The following is a 23,760-nucleotide window of genomic DNA, read 5'->3' as shown; positions in this document are numbered from 1 at the left end:
TTATTTCCAAAAGTTGAAGAAAGAATGCCTGCTTGTTACAGAATCATCCACCCTGTATTTGCCTCAATACTGCCATCTGGTGATTATTATAGCGATCTCAACATGGTGCTTAAGAAGATGTAGGGCAACCGATGACACAAGGTACACAATCTTGGTACCCTCTGCCACAAGTCTTCCTCTGCTTTTGAGTTGCTGTGGCAGAAATCTTACTTAGTTATGGCCATGAAATCACTTTGTGAGATTGCTTTGTAACCAGTAGACCTTTTCTGTACTGCTGTGATTATTACTGCAGTGCACATGGCTTTTTATCAGGTTCATACCAACTCATTGTTCTTTCTATGTAAGGTACTCTTATTTTATCTAGTTCTACAAGGTAATTCAATTAATTATTCAGCAATACTTTTTGAGTGACTACTATATACTAGGCATTGTTTTTGTTTTTGTTTTTATTTTTATTTTTATTTTTTGAGATGGAGTCTCGCTCTTGTTGCCCAGTCTAGAGTGCAGTGGCACGATCTTGGCTCACTGCAACCTCCTCCTCCTGGGTCCAAGCGATTCTCCTGCCTCAGCCTCCTGAATAGCTGGGATTACAGGCGCCCGCCACCATGCCCGGCTAATTTTTGTATTTTTAGTAGAGACGGGATTTCAGCATGTTGGCCAGGCTGCTCTCGAACTCCTGACCTCGGGATCCACCTGCCTCAGCCTCCCAAAGTGTTGAGATTACAGACATGAGCCACCGCGCCCAGCTTAGGCATTGTATTTATTAGTAGGAATACGGTCCTAAAAAACAGATGAAATTCAGAGCCTTCATAGAAGTTTCATTTAGTTAATAATAAGATATACATACACACATGTTAATTAGTGAAAAGGGTTAAGGGGAAAAAAAGCAGGGAAGGAACTTGTAAATTATTGGGGTTGGTGGGTTGCTTTTAAATGCTATATGGGGTGTTCAAAAAAAGCCTTACTGAGAAGGTGACTTCCTGAGTAGAGATCTGAAAGATCTAGGGACAAACATTCTAGATATAGAAGGAAAGCAGATGCAAAGGCCCTGTGCCTGTAACTGCTGCCTTGAAAACCTAAGCAAGGAAGCTGGAGTGGGGTGTAGAGGGAGAGAGCAATAGAAGATGAGGTCAGGGAGGCAACTGAGGGAGAAAACAGGGGAGTACAGATCACATGGGACCTTGTAGTTCATGCGGCATTTAATCTGAGATGGAAGCAATTGGACTGGAGAGTTTGGGGCAGCTGAATGACATGCTTTGATTTACCTTTTAACAGATTCACTGTGGCTGCTGTGGTTAATGGTGTGTAAAGTCATTTGCTACAACCTTTTTTATTTTATTAGTTGTAGAAACAGGTTTACTTTATATAGATCATGGGAACAATAAAGTATAAGAAGCTTGGATAGGTCTGAGAGAAACATATGGCATATTTTCTGTCTCTGCACAGATTTTTAAAAATTGTATTCACTGATTATCAGTAGTTTTTGTCTTTGTGATACAGAGCAATTGAAATCAGCTTGTAGACTTTTACTTGGAAAATACTATGACTATCTCTTCTCTTTTTCCTATAACCACCTTAGTGCATTTCAGATTCAAATCTTATGGTGAACCCAATATAGTTTTAGCCCTACCTTACTGGGTTTCATGCTCATTAATAGTTTGGGAATGAGAGTGATCTGGAGTTACAAGTTTTAAATGCTTTTAACAGTATAGTTTGGCATACTGTAAAACAAATCATGGTGTACTGATTAGCAGTACTATTTGACCAACAAATTAAAGAAAACTGATAGACTGTGTCTTAACCTAGATGATTTATTTAAACCATTTGTTGCTGTAGCTCATCAGCTGAAATGATTAAACCCCCACGGTACTGTTACTTTTTCCCAAATTGCACTTAAAAAACAAACTGAAATTATCACTTAGTTAAAAATGTCATGATCGTTGTCAGTAATAGTATTTCTCTGTGGATTCACTTTGGTTTGGCAGCTGAAAAGTTCATTATTTTTATGCTTGGCCAAAGAATATGCATCTTCAATGGGGAGCATGCCATGTGTGACTGAAAGCTGTTTTTATACAGCTTGGCTCTGTTTGGAATAACGCCTTTATTTGGCTTAACAAATTGCTTTTCAGCTTTATTTTCACACTGTAAATACCAATATTGTGTAAACTTATGTTGTCATTATTGGGACTAATCAGCAAATTGTTTTGTGTCATGAGTAAGCAAGGTCTAAGACTGGGATTATTTGATAAGTGCTAGAATAATTTGGTTAAACTGTCTACCCAGCTCTAAGTAACAACACAGCCAGTTTGTCTGAATCACTGCGCCTCCACCCTTCATTTTCATGAGTAGGTTTGAATGGCTGAAGCTAATTTGGTTTGGGGTAGACAACGTCTAGTAATGTGAAACTGGTCATATGTAAAAGAATTATTAACAGTAGTGATATTACAGGGAACATACAGGAACATAGGGGTACAATTTTGCTAGGGGTTTCTTAGTTATGATTTTGAATACCTTTTTTTTTTTTTTTTTTTTTTTTTTTTTGCAGTTAGAAACTTTACTGTCTTGTTCTGGATGATAAAGACACATGTTTGAAGACACAAATTACTCCATAGTCTTAACTTCCTAAGACTGTTTCAAGAAAACAAATTATTGTCCTCCAGACTTTCACCTTTTTTACCCTTTTATGTTTGCTCTGTTAAGTAGTAATAAAATTATCTAATCTGTCCCTGAGAAGTATAGCAGATTGGCCAGGTACTTTGCTATACTTAAATATGTTAATTTTGGTAATTTAGTTTGAGTTGTGATACTGTTCTCAGTCTTCCCTCTAGTCCCTGTCCTAAAGTAGGCTTTTCTTCAGTGATTGCTCTAAACCCCTTTGTTCCTTTTTAAATCCAGACTACTGAAATGATATAATGTGCTTTATATATGTGAACGTGGTACTGTGACCCACTGTCCATAGGTCGCTACATTGAATTGTGTACATATCCCTCAAGCACAACGACTTTTCCATACTCTCACCCCTGTTTTATAAAGGATGGTGTAGTGGAGAGAGGCCCAGTAAGAAGAGTTGACACATTCTTTGATCTTCACTGCCTCTAAGGATGATCGTTGCTCCCTATGGACAAATTTTTCTGATATGAAGTTCTTTCCGTCTGTTAATACCATTATCTTGACTTTAGAGGCAGAGACTGTTATTTACCAATATTCTTTTCTTTAACTGTCTTTGCAAAACTTTCTTATCTTGGGAACTGTCATCGTTTTCACTGATAAAGACATGTATGTGATTCTTCTAAAATCATGCCTTCCCAGCTTCTTGACTTCCAGATTCCATTATGTTCATTCTTGCTTTCTTCAGTACTGACCCAGAATGCAAGCTCCATGAGACATGGGCTGTGTCTGCCTCATTACCACTGCGCCCTCAGTGTCTAGGAGTGCTTATTATTAAAGAATTCATGCGGCCTGGCGTGGTGGCTCAAGCCTGTAATCCCCGCACTTTGGGAGGCCGAGACAGGTGGATCACGAGATCAGGAGGTCGAGACCATCCTGGCTAACACAGTGAAACCCCGTCTCTACTAAAAATACAAAAAATTAGCTGGGCGTGGTGGTGGGCGCCTGTAGTCCCAGCTACTCAGGAGGCTGAGGCAGGAGAATGGCGTGAACCTGGGAGGCGGAGCTTACAGTGAGCTGAGACCGCACCACTGCACTCACTCCAGCCTGGGCGACAGAACAAGACTCCGTCTCAAAAAAAAAAAAAAAAAAAAAAAAAAAAAAGATTTCATGCACGTTTGCCATTTGGGGTTTCCTTCATTAGCCAGAACCTTATACTTAAGATTGAAGCTGCAAACTCTAGCTTGCGTAGGTCCCAGCTACTCAGGCGGCTGGAGGCAGGAGGATTGCTTGAGTCCAGGAGTTTACGTCTGCATTGAGTCATGATCGTGCCTCTGAATAGCCACTGCACTCCAGCATGGGCCTATGTTCCACAAAACATAGACCCTGTCCACAAAACAAACAGACAAACAAATGAAACAAAAAATGAATAAAAGAAATCACAAACATGAAAGCTTCTCTGCTGATACAATCTTCAATCCTCCTTTTCAAATTCTTTCACCTCCTATTGAACCTTTGTAGTTTTATCCTGGTTCTTACAGTACTTTAACTCATTACACTTCCAGCTTGTCTGTTCCCTTCTTCTTATGATAGTCAGCCTCTACTTTGTGATCTGCCATTTGAGAAACGTCTGCATTTGCACTCGAGGGCCGCTTACCCTGTGGCTTATCTCTCTCTAGCTCTCTGTTTTTGTCAGTCCCAGACTTCAGAAGTGTTTAAAAAATTGTATAACCATTTTGATGGGATCCAGTATAAATGAATTCTTTCAAATCGTAGCTTCATATTTAGAGCTGATGGACAGTTTTATTTTCTGTCACCAGTTGCTTCCCCCTTCCACACAGAGACTTTGAGACCTTTTCAGCTCCCTGTAAATGCCCAAACCATCAACTTTTCTTATAGCAAGTAATGTTGCCTTTTGTTTTAGTGGAAATATGGAGGCCCTTTTGCAGGGGCTTCCTCAACTTTTTTCTCATGTATTTTCAGTTTATTCTCTTTCTTAATGCATACTTCTCTGATTCTATCTTGACTGAAGGATGTGTGTCTGCTTTCTGTTTTGATAGGGGGCGTTTTTGTTATCTGTGTTTTTGAACCCACTCAATCTTTCCTCTCAGTTTTCTTGGTCAATTATTACTTTTTCATGTTCTTTCTAGCCAGTCTCTGCCCCACATTTACCAGGTGATTTTATTTCCCATTTTCCAGAAATAATGGAGGCTGTCAGAAATGGGCATCCCCCCATCCCTCCTTCAAACAATGTATCTCTATTAAAGCCAGTATCTTTACCTATGCTTTACAATTCATCTTCTTTTTAAAATCAGAACAGTAATCTAATAGGTCCAGTCTCTTACTACATTTGTCTTCTGTTCTACATTTAAATAGGTTTAGGCTTTCCCATCTTGAACACCTGGAATACATTAAAACCTATTGCAGTTTCTTTTTAGCTACCTTTTATCTGTCCCTTCATGGCAGTTTTTTTGTCCTGTGACTTTAGTTCTTATTCTGTCACTGAAAAGGGCTCTCTCACAATGCTGGCTTCAACTATTTCTCGGTTGCAGAATCTAGTAGATATCTTTTTTTTTTTTGGACAAGAGTCTCGCTGTGTTGCCGGGCTGGAGTGCAGTGGCATGATCATGGCTCACTGCAGCCTTGACTTTCTGGGCTCAAGCGATCCTCCTACCTCACCCTCTCAAGTAGCTAGGACTACAGGTGCTTACCACCGTACCTGGCTAATTATATTTTTTGAAGAGATGGGGTTTTGCTTGCTGCCCAGGTTCCAGTGGATACTTTATCTTTCCAAAATTGATTATTGATTACTCTCTACTTGTTGAAGTTCTTGTGTCATTGCTTCTTTTGCTTCTGTTTTCTCTTAGATTGGTCCTTTGTGGTCTCCTTTTTTTCCTCAGGTGTTCGTGAATGTTGGTATGCTTCTCTCAGACTTTATCCCATTTCTATACTCTCCTCTCCTTACTTTCTACCCTTTTATACCCACTCCACGTTCTTACTGAGTACTGTCAGTTATCACCTGCATGTTGATATCTTTTCAGTCTATCTTTAGCCTGTTTTCTAAGTTCCAAACTTTAATATCCAAATCACTATTGATATTTCTTGAAGAATATTCCAAGGTACCATGGTCCTAGACAATATTTTTTTATTAATTTAAATTTAACTCTCTAATTAAAATACATATACAGAAAATGCACAGATTTTAAGTGTACACCTTAATTACACATAATTAACATCTGTGAAACCACCATCCAGGTCTTGAAAGAGAACATTACCAGCACCTCAGAAATCTGTTTACAATTCACTACTGCTTCCTTCCTTTTCAAAGGTAACCATTTTCCTGACATAACAATGTAGAACTATATTTGAACATTACATTAAAAAATTGTACAAGATGTATTCTTTTATCTGTTCTTTCAGTGTGGTTTATGATATTCATGTTGTTGGCAGCATTTGTTTATTTTTATTACTGTTTAACATTCTACTGTATGAACACAGCACAGTTTATCTGTTTAGCCACTTAATTATTTGGGTAATTTTTGTTTGAATAAAATATTATGAATAATGCTGCTCTGAACATTTTGGTGTATGTTTTATGAATATGTACTTCAGTTGTGTGTACAGCTAGGAGTGGAAGTGCTGGATCATGTAGTATGCACATGTTCAATTTTAGTAGATAATGTCAACATTTTCAAATTAGTCTTGTTAATTTATATTTATATTCCTGTCAGCAGTGTATGTTGCTGTTCCACTTTTTTTTTTTTTTTTTTTTGAGACAGAATCTCGTCCTGGCGCCCAATCTGGAGTGCAGTGGCACAATTTTGACTCACTGCAACCTCTGCCTCCCGGGTTCAAATGATTTTTCTGCCTCAGCGTCCCGACTAGCTGGGATTACAGATGCCTACCACCACGCCCAGCTAATTTTTTGTGTGTTTTCAGTAGAGACGGGGTTTCACCACGTTGGCCAGGCTGGTCTTGAACTCTTGACCTTGTTATCTGCCCGCCTTGGCCTGCCAAAGCACTGGGATTACAGGTGTGAGCCACCGCACCTGGCTGTAGTTCCACTTTTTAATCAACCCTCAGTATTACCAGTGTTCATAATATTAGCCATTCTCGAAAGTCTATTTTCTTGATGACTAATGAGGTTGAACATCTTTCCTTATGTTTGTTGGCCTTTCATGTGTTATTCATGTATTTTCTGTGGGAAAGTACCTGTGGAAGTTTTTGCCATCTGTGTTGAACTGTCCGCCTCTTCCTTACTGCAGTGTAAAAGTTCTTTATCTATACTGGATATGGGCCATTTGTTGGTTAAATTTGTTTTTCATGTCTTACATTCTGTGGCTTGCCTTTTCATTTTCTTAGTGCTGTCTTCCCAATCTCTTGTCTTCCTTACTATGCTTCCCTCCCCAAAGCAATTAGCCATCAAGTCCTGACAATTTTATCTTTTAATATCTTTTATCTTCTTTTCTGCATTTCTTTGCTCAGCACCTTAATACAGTCCTTCTTTGCTCATGGCCTGGATTATAGATCACATCCCTTGCAATCAATTTTTAACTGCTTATAGAATGACTTTTCTAAAATTTAAATCTTGGCTGTACTGTTCCTCTGCCTAAAATCTCCCAGTTGTACCTTAGAGGCTACAGAATAAAGCTTAAATCTCATGACTTCTTAGGCCTTCTTTAGAGTCCCCCCCACCCCCCCCACCCAATTTTTACTGCTGAATAAAGTCTTTCCTGACCTACTTCCCCAGTTCTTTTTTCATACTCCTTTTTGAGGAAAGGATGTGGTAGTCTTAATTATGCTTAAGCCATAGTTACTAAGACAATTAGCCGTTCATCTCTCAGTCTCTTGGCTGAGCACTACTGTTAGCTTGTTTGTGTTGGATGTTTTGATATTGGTGTTCCACCCAACTCTCTCATTAATCTGTTTGCTTTTCTGGCTTATTCTCTGCCAGCCACTTAATTATTGGTGTTCTCACCTTAGCTCTCTTCTTCATACCTTTCTCCTTGAGAAAACTCATCAATTCTGATGACTCTAATGCCATTTTGTACGTATATGACTTCTAGATTTTTAAATCCAGATCAGTCTCTGTCTTAAAGTTCAGTTCTCCCTGTATTATATTGTCAGTGAGTATTGCTACATGAATGTTAACATATTTTATTTTGTTTTGTTTTGTTTTGTTTTATTTTATTTTATTGTATTTTATTTTATAGTTTAGTTTAGTTTATATTTTTCCAAAATGGAGTTTTGCTCTTGTCACCCAGACTGGAGTGCAGTGGTGCGATCTCAGCTCACTACAACCTCCACCTCCCAGGTTTAAGCAATTCTTCTGCCTCAGCCTCCCAAGTAGCTGGGATTGCAGGCACACATCACCATACCCAACTAATTTTTGTATTTTTAGTAGAGATAGTTTCACCATGTTGGCCAACTGGTCTTGAACTCCTGACTTCAGGTGGTCTGCTCTCCTTGGCCTCCCAAAGTGCTGGGATTACAGGTGTGAGCCACTGTGCCCGGCTACATAAGCAAAATTTTTAAGCTCAGTAAGCCCCAAACTAAGCTCACATTCCACTCCCAAACTCGATTCTGTATTTTCTACCTTTTTGTACACCTTTTTGAACCTGGTGGGGCTGCCTGTTAAATACTTCTGGAAAAACTGAAGTCAAAGGGTACTTCTGTGAAAGTACCTCCTTGCCCACTTTCCTCCTCTGTTTTCCATTACTATAGTTCTATCATAGTACCTACAAACATTTTATTGTACTTTCTCTGTTCTCCCCAGTAGACTAAAAGCATCTCGATACTTTGTCCTTGGGGAAGCAAGCAAATGAATGAATGAATGAATGAACGAACGAATGCATGCATGCATGCATCTTGAAGGCTTTCCATTGCCATCCTGCACAGTGCCTAGCATAAACAGTTGAGAGGTGACTGAGGGTACCTCCAGCTAAACACATTTAAAATGGAATTCATCAGTTTCCTCCAAATTGCTTTCCTCCAAACTTTCTGCTTTAAAATAACTTGCTGTGCACAGTTGATAGCGTCACCATCTTTTCAGTCCGCTTAGTCATATTTAACTCACTTTCTTTTTCTGCTACTCTCACAACTGGTTTTAAGCCCATTGCTGTTTCTCTATTTCATTTCCTTAGCTTTGGTTCAAGTTCTCATCTTGTCTTCACTAGATCATTGTAACCGCTGTTTAAATGTTTTACTTATCTTTGGAGTTTTCCCTATTCGTCTTTGATATTGCTACAATACTTATTTTTCTTCAAGTGATTATCTCTTGGTTCTGTAAACTTGCCTATAGGATCAAATCCAATTAAAACAAATTTTTTTTTTGTTTTAAAGCTGTATTTAGGTAAAATCGATATATAAAAAATGCAAATATTTAATGTATACATTTTAATGAGTTTGAGAACCCAACTTCTTTACCTTCGGTGGCAGTCTTCACGAACTTATCTAGCTTCTTTTATTTTTTTCCTCTCCCTTATGGCAGAAACTATATGCTTTAAGCGTTGGCCTTACCAGACTGCACACCTGAGTCTGTTCTGTTTATACTACCTCTATTGCCTTCTCTCCATCACTCTTAGGAGGAACATAGATTAAACAAACCACTCTTAACACTTGTTAGCTATTGTCCTTGGACAAGTTTCTAAAGATCCCGTAACATAGTACTGGTGCTTAATACATGTTGTTTTCCCCCTTTCAACCTTTCCCTTCCTCCACATCACTGTTGGAATTTCTCTTTCGTACTGCTAGAAAACACTTACTGTTTCTCTCTTATAGCACTTAATGTCTTCTGCCGAGGAGTCACTGTGTCTGTGTTTACTTGTATATATCTTACTGCTCTTCTACTAGATCACATGCTTTTTCGAGGCTTACACTGTGTCTTCTTGAACTTATTCCAGTTGAATTTTTCAGTCTTAAGGGTTTGCTTTTTAAAATCCACACTGTATCCTTTAGGTTCTAAGTGATGAACCTGACTGGGATAGGATTTTTTGGAGTGAAAAGTTTCTGAATGGTCATCACAAGGACCAGTTGTAAAGGCCCAGCCAGAGCAGGCTTTGTAAAAACTCACCTACTTAGCTGGAATTTAGGAGAGTAATAACAATTGTCCTAAACTTACTCTGGTAGGAGTTTAAAACTATAATTTTGATGTCTTTATAGTAATACTAAATGAAAGTATTAGTACTGGAATGAATTGTGTTTTTCTTCACAGCCGGTTGCTGAACCAATCCCCATCTGTAGTTTCTGTCTTGGTACAAAAGAACAAAACCGAGAAAAGAAGCCAGAGGAACTCATCTCCTGTGCCGACTGTGGCAACAGTGGTATGTGATTTCCTTCTGTTTTTCTTCTAAAATGTGTTATGAAGGCAAGCAGAAAGTATGTTGACTTGAGTTTGTGTCCTTAATCCTTATGAAATTAATACAGTCATACATCTTTTAATTATGGAGGATACGTTCTGAGAAACATGTCCTTAGGTATTTTAATCATCATGTGAACATCATCGAGTGTTCTGACACAAACCAAGAGGGATGGCCGACTACACATCTGGGTTATATGGTGTAGTCTGTTGCTCAAAGGCTCAAAGCTGTACAGCACTGACTATTGTAGGCAGTTGTAACACTGGCGAATATATGTGTATCTAAACATATCTAAATATAGAAAAGGTACCGTAAAATTACAGTAGTATGACCTTATGGGACTACAGTCATAGGTGATCTGGTTTTGTTTATTTGTTTTTGAGACAGAGTCTTCCTCTGTCACCCAGGCTGGAGTGCGGTGGCGCGATCTTGTTCACTGCAACCTCTGCCTCCTGAGTTCAAGCAATTTTCCTGCCCCAACCTCCCAAGTAGGTGGGATTACAGGCGCCTGCCACCACGCCCGGCTAATTTTTATATTTTCAGTAGAGACAAGGTTTCACCTTATTGGCCAGGTTGGTCTCAAACTCCTGACCTCAGGTGATCTGCCTGCCTTGGCCTCCCAAAGTGCTGGGATTACAGATGTGAGCCACCACGCCCGGCCATATGCGGGCTGTATTTGATTGAAACGTTATTGTGTGGTGCATGACTGTATTTTAATTTGATTATGGTTTTAGGTAATTAAGATGAGCTTCTGCACTAGGGAGGGATTTGCATATGTAGCTGAAATGTGTAATTCAGTTAGTTTAAATCAGGTCTTAGTTTTTTTTTTTATATAAAACACTTTCTGTGGGGTTATTTTTTTCCTGTTGGTCTTTACATTTCAGTATTTAACATCTGCTTAAATCACAGCAATCAGTTTGAAGTTATTGCTGGTTTCTTTAATAATCGCTACTTAGTCTTTCTTGATTTATGCCTCAGGCTTGATGAATTGAACCAGGATGATAACAGATTTGTTTTTCTTGATGGAAACTTACATATGTCACATTGGGAAATAGTGTTGATACTGCAGTCTAGCGAGCAATGTGAAATTCTAGGCCCTAAGAAAGATTTTGCAGAATCTTCTAATTTGCCAGTTCCAGAGATATTCTTGCTTTATATTTCAAGAACTCACAAGATTGGCTGGGCACGGTGGCTCACGCCTGTAATCCCAGCACTTTGGGATGCTGAGGCGGGCAGATCACGAGGTCAAGAGATCGAGACCATCCTGGCCAACATGGTGAAATACTAAAAGTACAAAAATTAGCCAGGCGTGGTGGTGCGCACCTGTAGTCCCAGCTGCTCGGGAGGCTGAGGCAGGAAAACTGCTTGAACCCAGTAGTCAGAGGTTTCAGTGAACTGAGATGGCATCACTGTACTCCAGCCTGGCGACAGAGCGAGACTCTGTCTCAAAAAAAAAACAAACAAAAAAAACTCACAAGACCTTACAGGAAGGCCTTAGCAAACCAGCATTATCTTTGACCATTGGCTTAATTTTCAGTGTTTTACAGTGATAACAACCATGATTTAGCTCAGAAAACAGAAACCACACTAGATACTTCAAGAGGAAGGAAGGTAAATATTGGAATTAGGTGTTTGTGAAATCGTCAGGGCTGGAGAGGCAAGCTGGAGGTTGGACTTTAAGGACTGACTCTGGGTACACTGCAGAACTGACCCATCTGAGGAGTCACTGTGTCTGCCTCTATGTGGAAGAGGTGGAAGCAGGAGGGAGTCCACTGCACAACAGTTGCACTCTGTAGTTGGTGCTGAAGTGCTAAGTTTGGCCATCATTACAGTAGCTCTGGATATCCACGAGGGAGAAGCGTGGATACAGTTGTTTCCATGACTTTGCTTCTCATTAGAAAATAGTACTAGGAGGAGGATGATCTTTGCTTTGTTTTTGCCTTTCAAATATCCCTGGAGAATACATCCACTTGTCAGAACTTAGAGCCTAGCTTCAAAGGAGTCTAAGAAGTACGATGTTTTAGTTTTTCAGTTTTTATGCATAGTAGAAGGTGAGACTAGATCTTGAGTGCTAGGTAATCATATTCAGCATGCTATCACAAACCAAAATGAACCCTGGATGGATTTCATAGTTAAATATAAACCATAAATCATAAAAGATTAGATAAAAATATAATGGCATGCCATACAATGCAGTAATTTTCAAATCCCCCAATTAAAACCCAAATATATAAAACAGAATGAGTTGTTCTAGGTGGGGTGGGATTGAAATGGAGGAGAAGGGAGTGTTGTGTTTGCAGCCCTACCTTCTAAGTAGCCTTGTATTTGAGGTGGTCTCTGTCTCTCTAAGCTAAGGATGAGTGTAATTTGAAAACTATTACTGTAGTGGTAACGTGTTTTTTTTAAAACAGAGTCTCACCCAGGCTGGAGTGCAGTGGCGCGATCTCGGCTCACTGCAAGTTCTGCCTCCCGGGTTCATGCCATTCTCCTGCCTCACCCTCCGGAGTAGCTGGGATTACAGGTGCCCGCCACCACGCCCGGCTAATTTCTTGTGTTTGTAGTAGAAACGGGGTTTCACCATGTTAGCCAGGATGGTCTCGATCTCCTGACCTTGTAATCTTCCCGCCTTGACCTCCCAAAGTGTTAGGATTACAGGCGTGAACTACCACGCCCGGGCCCCGTAGCGGTAACTTTTTTTTTTTTTTTTGAGACAGAGTCTCGCTCTGTTGCCCGGGCTGGAGTGCAGTGGCCGGATCTCAGCTCACTGCAAGCTCCGCCTCCCGGGTTTTCGCCATTCTCCTGCCTCAGCCTCCTGAGTAGCTGGGACTACAGGCGCCCGCCACCTCGCCCGGCTAGTTTTTTGTATTTTTTAATAGAGACGGGGTTTCACAGTGTTAGCCGGGATGGTCCCGATCTCCTGACCTCGTGATCCACCCATCTCGGCCTCCCAAAGTGCTGGGATTACAGGCTTGAGCCACCGCGCCTGACCAGCGGTAACTTTTAAAGAAATTGTAGAACAGTTAACTACTAGTTATCTGTTGCTGCAGAAATAAATTACTCTAAATCTTAACAGCTTAAAGCAACAAAACATTTTTTACTTCATACTGTTTCTGTGGGTCAGGAATTCGGGAGTTGCTTTATCTGGATAGTTTTTGACTTGGTAACTTTCATGAGATTGCTGCCAAGATTTTAACTGGTGCTGCAGTCATCTGAAGGCTTCCATGATGGCTCATTTACGTGGCTGGCAAGTTGCTGCTGCCGCGGGTCTGTCAACAAGAAGCTTCAGTTCCATGCCATGTGGACATCTTCACAGGGCTGCATGCATGTCTGCAATGTGGCAGCTGGCCTCCCCTGATCGGTATCTGAGAGAGAGTGAGGTGGAATCTGCAGTGTGTTTTATAACCTGGCCTTAGAGTCATTCTGTGTCATTTCAGCAATATCTTCTTGGTTATGCAGATCAACCCAGTTCCTTATGGGAGGGAACTGTGAGAGTATGACTAGCAGGAGGCAAGAATGCCTAGGGAGCAGCTTGAAAACTGGCTGTCACAATAGCCAAAGAAGAACAGCATGGGCATAGCTGGATATATGAACATTGATATTTTCTAAATTAACAAGTAACATACCTAAAATAGAAAGAGCAAGAATAATTTGGGGAAAATAACTGCTTTAAATATGGCAAAGGGCCAAAAGCTATGTAAGTATAAAGAACATGTTTACATTTCTAAACATAAAGTCCAAAGAGCAGAGCCTGTGAACTGGCAATTTATAGGAAAGAAAACTAGTAGTTGAGCCTATGAAAAGTGTTTTTTTTTTTTTTTTAATTTTTTTTTTTTTTTTTTACCGTGTTAAGCAAAGCTGCTGAGGAACTGTTATACCAATTTAGAGATTAAACCTCTCATTTGTTGATTAATATTTTACCTCTAGTAGTGCAAGCATTATATATATATTTTTTTTTTTTGTATTTTTTTTTTTTAGTAGAAATGGGGTTTCACCATGTTAGCCAGGATGGTCTCGAACTCCTGACCTCGTGATCCGTCCGTCTCGGCCTCCCAAAGTGCTGGGATTACAGGCTTGAGCCACCGTGCCCGGCCGAAAAGTGTTTTACTCAAGTAATAGTAGGAACACATACCACAGTAGCAGTGAAGTATCATTGTATAGCATTTGTAATAATCACAATTGAAAGATAACAGACCTAGAGCTCATGTAATTGTGCTAAAACACTTGTTCTTTTGCTGGTGGCACTGTATATCATAGTTTTTGGAAAATGTTTTGGCAGTGCATATCAAGCAATAAAAATGTTTAATTCATTTGACTCATCAATTCCACTTTTAGGAATTCATTCTAAGGGATTAAAAGAAGTAAAGGATCTGGAACATGAAATAATTCATTTTAGTGTTCTGTAGTCTCAGTAGTATTTAACAATAGGGAAATGGTTATGCAGGTTATAGTGTATCAATCAGTGGAATATGATCAGTTTAAGGAATATAAAGTTCACTTAAATAAAAATTTAAAACAAAATAAAACAAAAACTGTAAATATGCTAAAATTACAGTCATGCAGAGTTTTCAGCTAGTTTAAACAGGAAAGTCTAACATAAAAATGGCCATTATTCTAGGATGATAGGACTATGGGTGAAATTTTCACACCTTTTGGATTTTCCTTCAGTGTTAGTGATATTTTGATAATAAACTTGCTATCTCATAAAAGAGAAAATCCTTTAGGAATAGAAAATAGAAGAGAAGATGATTTAACAAGCCCTTTCTCTCACCAAAGAAAAATATGCACAACCAACTTTTAGAGGAGAGGGACAGTCTTTTCAGAGTTGAGGGGAAATTGACTACCTTTAATTTTTGAGAATCAGACTGATAACTAACTCTTGAAAGAGGAAGCATTTTTTTTTCTCTTGCTATTCATTCTGAGCACAGTAGAAATACTGCTTTTGGTTTTAGTTTTAGCTTGCGTGCCTTAAATTGTGAGCAGATAACTCACTTTAAGTGATAGGATTTTTATTATATGCAGGAATCCCCCTTATTCTTGGTTTCAAGACCCGCAGTGGATGCCTGAAACCTTGGATAAAACCGAACTCTGTGTATATGGTGCAATGTTTTTCCCTGTGCATGTGCATACACACATGCGATAAAGTTTAATTTATAAATTAGGCACAGTAAGAGGTTAAGAATAATAGATAACAAACTAGAACAATTATAACAACATGCCAGCATTACTAGTTTTGTGCTTTGAGACCACTATGAAGTAAAATAAGGGTTACTCCAACACAAGCATGATAATAACACCAGCATGGTGACACCAGCGACAGTCTGATAACCCAGATGACCACTAAGTGACTAACAAGTGGGTAGTGTATGCAGTGTGGGTGATAGCAGCCCAGCTGGGACAGCAGATCTCATTATGCTATAGTGCCCAGCTTAAAACTTAGGAGTTGCTTATTTAATTTTTCATACTGCAGTTGAGTGTGGGTAACTAAAACCTCAGAAAGCAAAACTGCAGATAAGGGGACTAACTGTATTTTTTAAATTACAAAGTAACACATTATCATTTAAAAAATGACAGCACAGGCCGGGCGCTGTGGCTCACGCCTGTAATCCCAGCACTTTGGGAGGCTGAGGCGGGCGGATCATGAGGTCAGGAGATGAAGAGCATCCTGGCTAACACGGTGAAACCCTGTCTCTATTAAAAATACAAAAAAATTAGCCAGGTGTGGTGGCGGGCGCCTGTAGTCCCAGCTACTTGGGAGGCTGAGGCAGGAGAATGGCGTGAACCCGGGAGGCAGAGCTTGCAGTGAGCTGAGATCGCGCCACTGCATTCCAGCTTGGGTGACAGAGCGAGACTCCATCTCAGAAAAAAAAAAGACAGCACAAACGGGTATAAACTGAGACATAAAATCCTTCTTGATATATATATAGCTCAATTTTCTAGGATGTTATCAATGTAAACAGCTTTTTGTATGTTATTTCAGTAATCATATATGAACTTTTCTCATCTGAACATACGTGTATTCATTCTCGTATATATATATCTCTCTCATTTTTCAGACACTTGGTGCAGTCGCATTTAGAATAGCCAGTAGCCAGTAGCCTCTTTAAACTACATGTCATTAGTTTAGAATACTTGCTAATTTAGACTTGGATTATGTCTAGGTAATTTATAAAGCACTTAATTATATATTTGCAGAGAGACTAAGCCACATTAAAGAAATACTCCCCAAATTTCTTTGAGCAGTACAGAGGCATTCATTTAGGATGGTCGGTTGATACATACACACACATACCCCGGATATGTACAAACGTAATGCTTTGATGTAGGCTTAATAAAAGTTTGGAGTTTGTTAAGTTTTTTTAATAATCAGATTGTGGGGAGGGTCCTAGCTTCATCTTTAACATTAATAAAACTGAATTGTGGTGCCAAGTCCTGATGAGAAATGTGTGGCAGGCTTCCTGGAACATCTTGCTTTATTTGATATGTATTTTGTATTTAAAATGATTGCCTTTTTCTATATCATTTCTTTAGTACAATAGCAAAATGCTTCTTGATTGTTTTCATGCATGAACATTCTCCCTCGTATTAGGTCATCCATCCTGTTTAAAGTTTTCCCCTGAACTAACGGTTCGAGTGAAGGCCTTACGGTGGCAGTGCATTGAGTGTAAAACGTGCAGCTCCTGTCGAGATCAAGGCAAAAATGCGGTGAGTATCTTTACCTTCTAATATGGGTGTTTCATTTAGTAGTAGAATGTACGACCAGCATTTTCATCTAAGTATGACTGGTTATTTTTCAGACACTTGGTCCAGTAGCATTTAGAATAGCCAGTAGCCTCTTTAAACTACATGTCATTAGTTTAGAATACTTGCTAATTTACACTTGGATTATGTCTAGGTAATTTGTAAAGCACTTAATTATATATTTGCAGAGAGACTAAGCCACATTAAAGAAATACTCCCCAAATTTCTTTGAGCAGTACAGAGGCATTCATTTAGGATGGTCAGTTGATACATTAATTACAAATCACCCTTTTTCTCATTATTAAAGCAGACAAGGGTTAGCTTATATCTGGTTATTGGATATTTGAAATTAGTGGAACTTTAGCTCTTTGTCAAAGATTGGCTGGAACATAACTTTTTGCTAACTCTGTTTACATAGTTAATGCAAATTAACGAAACTTTTAATGTTATGGTTGCTCTTTTTTTTTTTTTTTCTTTTTTCTTTTTTTAGATGGAGTCTTACTTTGTCGCCCAGGCTGGAGTGCAGTGGCACGATCTCGGCTCACTGCAACCTCTGCCTCTCTGGTTCAAGCAGTTCTCCTGCCTCAGCCTCCTGAGTAGCTGGGATTACGGGCACGTGCCACCACTTCTGGCTAATTTTTGTTATTTTTTGTAGGGACAGGGTTTCACCATGTTGGTCAGGCTAGTCTTGAACTCCTGACCTCGTGGTCCACCCGCCTCGACCTCCCAAAGTGCTGGGATTATAGGCATGAGCCACCGTGCCTGGCTCATCTCTTTTTTTTAAGATCCCTGAAGCTTTCTAGGTTTTATATAGTCATGATCCTAATATGTTTCTGCTTCATAAGGTTAAGCGAAACTGTCCTTTCTTTTTTCTGATAGGATAACATGCTCTTTTGTGATTCGTGTGACCGAGGTTTTCACATGGAGTGTTGTGATCCACCACTCACCCGTATGCCAAAAGGTGAGAAATACTTTCTGAAATCAAACTGGGAATATAAAGGAGTATGTTAGTGAAAGCACATTTTATCTACTTTGTTAAATGAAAGAATAATTGGATCTTTCTTTTTGAGGTTGTATAAGTAGGAAGAGAACTGTCACCTCAAAAGGTGGGGATAGTCTTTCTGATTAGGCACCTTAACATTCTTATATGATATGGATTTATTGTTACTTTCAATATCTAGGCATCCATGAAGGGTGAAGTGGTTCATTTATACATATTTGCTAGTTTCTAGCTAGAAGATAAAATACTTGCCTTAAATATATCTTGAAATATCTCTTTATTGAAAGGAGGAAATAAAGTAGTATTAGGTCGTGTTGGTTATATCACTGCTTAGCACTTTTGAGGGCCCTAGAACTGTAGAGATATGGTTTATTCAGAACTTAAAAACCTTTTTATGAAATACTTTATGAAATAAAAAGTTTATATATATATATATAATTAAATAAGTTTATATATATTTTTTATATATATATGGATGAAATACATTCTGAACAAATAAATGTCCAAATTGTAAGGGCACAGCTTAATGTTACTCTCTTTTGATTCCTGTTCATTAAGAGGTATTTAGTTTGGGCACAGCTGCCTCATGGTTGGACTTCCATATTCATATGCTTATAATTTCTTTTAAAAAAAACTTCAGCCAGTCACCCCTTTTTGTCTGTCACAAATTCCATTTTAACTCCGATTTTATAATTTATAGGCTTCTTAAGTAAAATGCCTGTAGGATATTTCATAATATTTGTTTGGAAAAAGTTTCCCTGTGTATAGAAAAGGACTTAACCGTACTTTGTAGCCATGTTAACACTTTAGGTTTTTACTTGAATTCACTTATTCCACCCCCCTCATCCATGGAGTGTCACTCTGTCGCCCAGAATCTTGGCTCACTGCCACCTCCACCTACCAGGTTCAAAGCGTTTCTCTGCCTCTGCCTCCCACGTAGCTGGGATTACAGGCGTGCTACCACACCCGGCTAATTTTTGCATTTTTAGTAGAGACGGGGTTTTGCCATGTTGGCCAGGTTGTTCTTGAACTCCTGGCCTCAAGTGATCCGTCCGCCTCGGCCTCCCAAAGTGCTGGGATTACAGGCGTGAACCACTGCGCCCAGCCTGAATTCACTTACTGATTGTTACCTTTTGAAAAACCTTAAATTTATAAGTATTAAAAAATAAATACTCACTTTTTCCACTTACATGAAGTCTGAGCAAGGGGCCTTCTGAGAGTCCTTCAATATAAGGAAGTTTTGTTTTGTTTTGTTTTGTTTTTTTGGAGATGGAGTCTCCCTCTGTTACCCAGACTGGAGTGCAGCAGCACAATCTCAGCTCACTGTACCCTCTGCCTCCTGGGTTCAAGTGATTCTCCTGCCTCAGCCTCCTGAGTAGCTGGGACTAGGGGCACATCACCATGCCCAGCTAATTTTTTTTTTTTTTTTTAAGATGGAATCTGGCTTTGTCGCCCAGGCTGGAGTGCAGTGATGCAATCTCGGCTCACTGCACCTCTGCCTCACGGGTTCAGGTGATTCTCCTGCCTCAGCCTCCCGAGTAGCTGGAACTACAGGCCCGTGCCACCACACCTGGCTAATTTTTTTGTGTTTTTAGTAGAGACAGGGTTTCACCATGTTAGGATGGTCTCGATCTCCTGACCTCATGACCCGCCCACCTTGGCCTCCCAAAGTGTTGGGATTACAGGCGTGAGCCACTGCATCTGGCCTGCAGCTAATTTTTTTTTGTAGAGATGGGTTTTCACCATGTTGGCCAGGCTTGTCTCAAACTCCTGACCTCAGGTAATCAGCCCACCTCAGCCCCTCAAAGTGGTGGGATTACAGGCATGAACCACTGCGCCCAGCCAAGAAAGATTTCCTTAGGACTCCATTCCTGTGTGGTTAACTTCTACAAAAGAGATTATATAGCAGCTTTAAGCAGGAAACTTTTTTTTTTTGTTTTTTTGAGATGGGGTCTCACTCTGTCGCCCAGGCTGGAATGCAGTGGTACGATCTTGGCTCACTGCGACCTCTGCCTCCCGGGTTCAAGCGATTCTCCTGCCTCAGCCTCTCAAGTAGCTGGGACTACAGGCACATACCACCATGCCTGGCTAATTTTTGTATTTTTGGTAGAGACAGGGTTTCACCATGTTGGCCAGGCCTGTCTTAAACTCCTGACCTCAGGTGACCCGCCCGCCTTGCCCTCAGTGGACTTCAGGTGCAGTCAGTGAACTTCAAGTGCAGACTTGAAGGTGTATGTGAGTCTCTTCCAATTATTCGTAGAATTTTGTGTGTATATGTTTTAATGTTTATTTTGGGTGGGGGGGCGGTATTCATCAGATTTTCTAATGACAGTCTTTTACCTGAAAAAGTTAAGATTCTGACTTAAGACTATCTGAAACCTTTTAGTATATTTATGTCTGTCACACTTGTATGTGGAATTTTATTTTTTTATAGGCATGTGGATATGTCAAATATGTCGACCTAGGAAAAAAGGACGAAAACTTCTACAAAAGAAGGCAGCACAGATAAAACGGCGCTATGCTAATCCAATAGGACGTCCAAAAAACAGGTTAAAGAAACAAAACACGGTGTAAGTTGTACTTGTGGCAAGGTGAGGGGAGAAAAGGATAGGGTCTTCTCTATAGCGTAGGATTCACTTGTTTTTTCTATGAAAAAAATTTTCCATTGTCATATCTGGCACTTTTGTATAATAATAATGGCTAACACTTACTGAGCCCTTAATAAGTGCCAGATACTGTTCTTAGTGCTTTACATGCATTGAATTGTTTAATTCTCCCAGCAACCCAGTGAAATATAGCTGCTGTTGTTACTTTCGTTTTTCAAAGGAAGAAACTAAGGCATAGTACATGTGGAACTGGGATGAAAATCCAAGTAGTCTGGCACCAAAGTCTGACTCTTAACCATTGCCTTATGTTGCTTCTCTTATATAAAAACAGAAAAGAAAAAGTTGTTACTGTGACATTTCACCTGTCCCTCTCCTGATCTTGTCTCAGTTGTTAATATCTGTTAGGTGTACAAACCACCGGATAGGTTCTTCCTGTTGACGTGATGGCTAAGTCCCATTTTTGTGTTCTTGGAATGTAAAATAATTTGAATGTTTTCATCTGTTAGCAGAAATCAGAAATTGTGGACTAGAAAGCTGGGCTATGTCTGGAGGAGGTGGGGCAAGATTCAGTAGCTAGTTTTGTCTTTTTAAAAATATCTGTAGTAACTCACCTTTGATAAATACGTAAATATCTTCAGGCTTGTCAACCTCCCTTTATTCTCAGAAGTTTTACTTACCTTTTTTATACGTAAGACTATCTTGAAGGTGATATAACTGAAATGAATGGGCATTAGCAACCTGAAATGTGCAGAACCAGTATTGTAGTCTGTATTCAAAATCTTAAATCAAGCTTTGATTTTCCTATAAAATGATCTTTTGATTCCTGGCCTTCAAAGAATAACCTGGCCTTGTGTTTTAGAGATAAAAGTATAACTTTGAGTTGGTGCAGAGATCACAGTGTAGTACAACTTTATACCTGGAAGGATCTTAGTTGTTCTTAGTCCAGTTCTCATTTTACAGATGAAGACGTATGTTTAGAAAAAATGTGATTTGTCCAAGTTGTACAGCTAGTAAGAGAGAGAGTTATGACTAGAACAAGTCTTCTGACTCCTGCCCTGTAATTCATTGCACTATAAGTAGGCTTCCTGGAAATAGATGTTTCTAATATTTAATTTTCATTCATAGAGTACTATTTATAGTTTGCAGAATATTCTTAAAAATATAGATTTTAATAAAGGTATAGGTTACTTACTAATTATATGTTATGTATTAAATAGGAACCCTGTAAGTATCTTTTTTAATAGTTACCCTTTCCCCTGTTTTATTATTTAGATCAAAAGGTCCCTTCAGCAAAGTTCGAACTGGCCCTGGAAGGGGTAGGAAACGAAAAATCACTCTTTCCAGCCAATCAGCATCATCATCATCAGAAGAAGGATATTTAGAACAGATAGATGGCTTGGACTTCTGCAGAGATAGCAGTGTCTCCTTGAAGTTCAACAAGAAAACCAAAGGGCTCATTGATGGCCTTACCAAATTTTTTACCCCTTCCCCTGATGGGCGGAAAGCTCGTGGGGAAGTGGTGGACTACTCTGAGCAATATCGAATCAGAAAGAGGGGCAACAGGAAATCAAGCACTTCAGATTGGCCCACAGGTAAGAGGTTAGAACAAACTTAGAAACAAATTGTATTCTGTACATGTATTATTTGGGATAACACTAATTATCTATAATAGATTTATATTTGATTATAAAAAATTGGTTATATAATATAAGAACACATTGAAAAAAACATGTAGATGATACTGAGGTGGTAACTATGGCAGAAATTTAGAGGATGGAGATAAAGTTGCAGAATGGGACAATAGGAACTCTTAGGCAAAAGGAAGCTGCTTTTTTATAGAACCACAGAGAATCTGCCTACAGAAACTTGGGGTGTAACCTTGAGGATTACTTTACATTTCATAAATTACTAAAGAAATCATATGGTGAATGTTGTGATGCCTGCTTATTCCAGGAAGGAAACTGGAAAGAATAGAGCTGGGTAAAATGCTGTTGAAGCATAAAAAAAAGACCAAAATATATGCAGATGTGATGAGGTCATTGACTTTTCTACTGCAGATCTTGACAAATATAGTTGTAAGTCATGGATTGCACTTAAAAAGCGAGAGACAGAACAACAGCTCCAGGCTGCTTGTGTATCAGGCTAAGTTCCCTAGTTTTCAAAGTAGAAAACATCTGTGGAGAGGACTTAATGTAGCAGATCATTCAAGTCAGAGGATAAGAATTTGATTAACTGTCTAATAAATTAAAGCTTAAAATAGCCTTATTGCTGAGCCTTGAATTTAGAGAAACTAACCCTGTGAAGGAAGTAGAAAGGGCTTGAAGAAAGTAGAATGAGAATGAACTCTTTTGGATCACAAAGGCCAGAGTTGTAGTGTCTCATCTACTGCAGGAGAATTCCCTGACCTTGGTTTCCTCCCTGAATGTCTCCTTGGTGAGGGAGAGTGTATTCACTGCTCTCACTCCTGCTTTCATAAATAGTTGATTGTCCAGTGCAGGAGAGAAAGTCCTTGTAATTGTTAGAGTCCCCTTTGTATGCTATTGGTCGTTCACCATAGTGATGATCAGCTAATTACTCTGCAAGCATTCAAGACTCTTCATGTCTTTATCAGCCTGCAGATAAGCTCCTGGTCTGAGCATGTTTATCTAAGAAAATATGCAATCCGTTTAAACTTGGAAAGAATCTCAAAGTAAAATGAAAGACATTTTTGAATTAACCTTTTGTACTGGAGATGGTTTATTAGAAAAATTACTAGAAAGCTTTTGAAATAGAAATTGTTAGAGCAAATGTATCAAGTATATGGAGAACCAATATTGAATTTTAGGCAGTGGTGTGAGCATTTGCTTTAATAGGCTCTGTCATTTTCTTTATGAATTATAAAGTTTAAGTACCGAATGCTGTATTAGAGAGGTGCCTGCATCATGCACTAGGGGGCATTAAAGTCACATAGTACCTTTAGACTGTACTTTTTTCTTCCAGTTTGGGAATGTTGTCAACGGTGAGTCCTTGACCTTTTTCTTCTTGTGTTAAGTTAGTAATAGATGGCCTATATGTGCAGTTGACTTGAGAAGAACTGTCACCAATTGGTCTTTTCAGCCATACTCATAAAAAGAGCAAATGAGCCCATCAGCAGTGTCATCTTCAACTGCAAAGAATAATGATCTGCGTAATTCCCAAATACTCTTTTCACTAGTTTTTTGCCCACTTGAGGAAGTTCCATCATTTTGTAGATAATTATCATACGTTTTCATATTCACCCAGATGATTATTATCTGTTATCCTCAGGTTTGTGGAGTTTGTGCTTTAAAAGGGCACCCAGAATGTGATGGGAGTTAGTACTTCTGACATCAGTTAAGGTAGCTCAAGAGGTTTTTTTGAACATTAATGCATTAAACCTATACTAAAAGTGTCAAATTTATACTATTTCAAAATAAAATTTATATTCCTTATA

The 23,760-nt window shown here is 39.2% G+C and overlaps 1 protein-coding gene across 3 annotated transcripts in view; it reads left to right on the top strand.

Annotated features, from left to right (window-relative positions):
* The window catches only part of KAT6A (lysine acetyltransferase 6A), a 125,651-nt gene that overhangs the window by 58,156 nt on the left and 43,735 nt on the right, over positions 1–23,760 (top strand). For 2 of the 3 annotated variants that reach the window (XM_033232154.1, XM_033232155.1), the window contains exons 3-7: positions 9,821–9,929; positions 16,552–16,667; positions 17,583–17,664; positions 20,138–20,273; positions 21,582–21,901. In XM_033232154.1, the coding sequence (XP_033088045.1) occupies positions 9,821–9,929; positions 16,552–16,667; positions 17,583–17,664; positions 20,138–20,273; positions 21,582–21,901 (763 nt within the window). The remainder of the gene's footprint in view (positions 1–9,820; positions 9,930–16,551; positions 16,668–17,582; positions 17,665–20,137; positions 20,274–21,581; positions 21,902–23,760) is intronic. The other variant, XM_033232156.1, reaches the window with a different exon arrangement.

Source organism: Trachypithecus francoisi, unplaced genomic scaffold, assembly GCF_009764315.1.
Source record: "Trachypithecus francoisi isolate TF-2019V2 unplaced genomic scaffold, Tfra_2.0 Contig01440, whole genome shotgun sequence".
Classification (NCBI taxonomy): Eukaryota; Metazoa; Chordata; class Mammalia; order Primates; family Cercopithecidae; genus Trachypithecus; species Trachypithecus francoisi.
The sequence above is the reverse complement of the archived record's forward strand: the minus strand, read 5'-3'. Positions and strand labels throughout refer to the sequence as shown.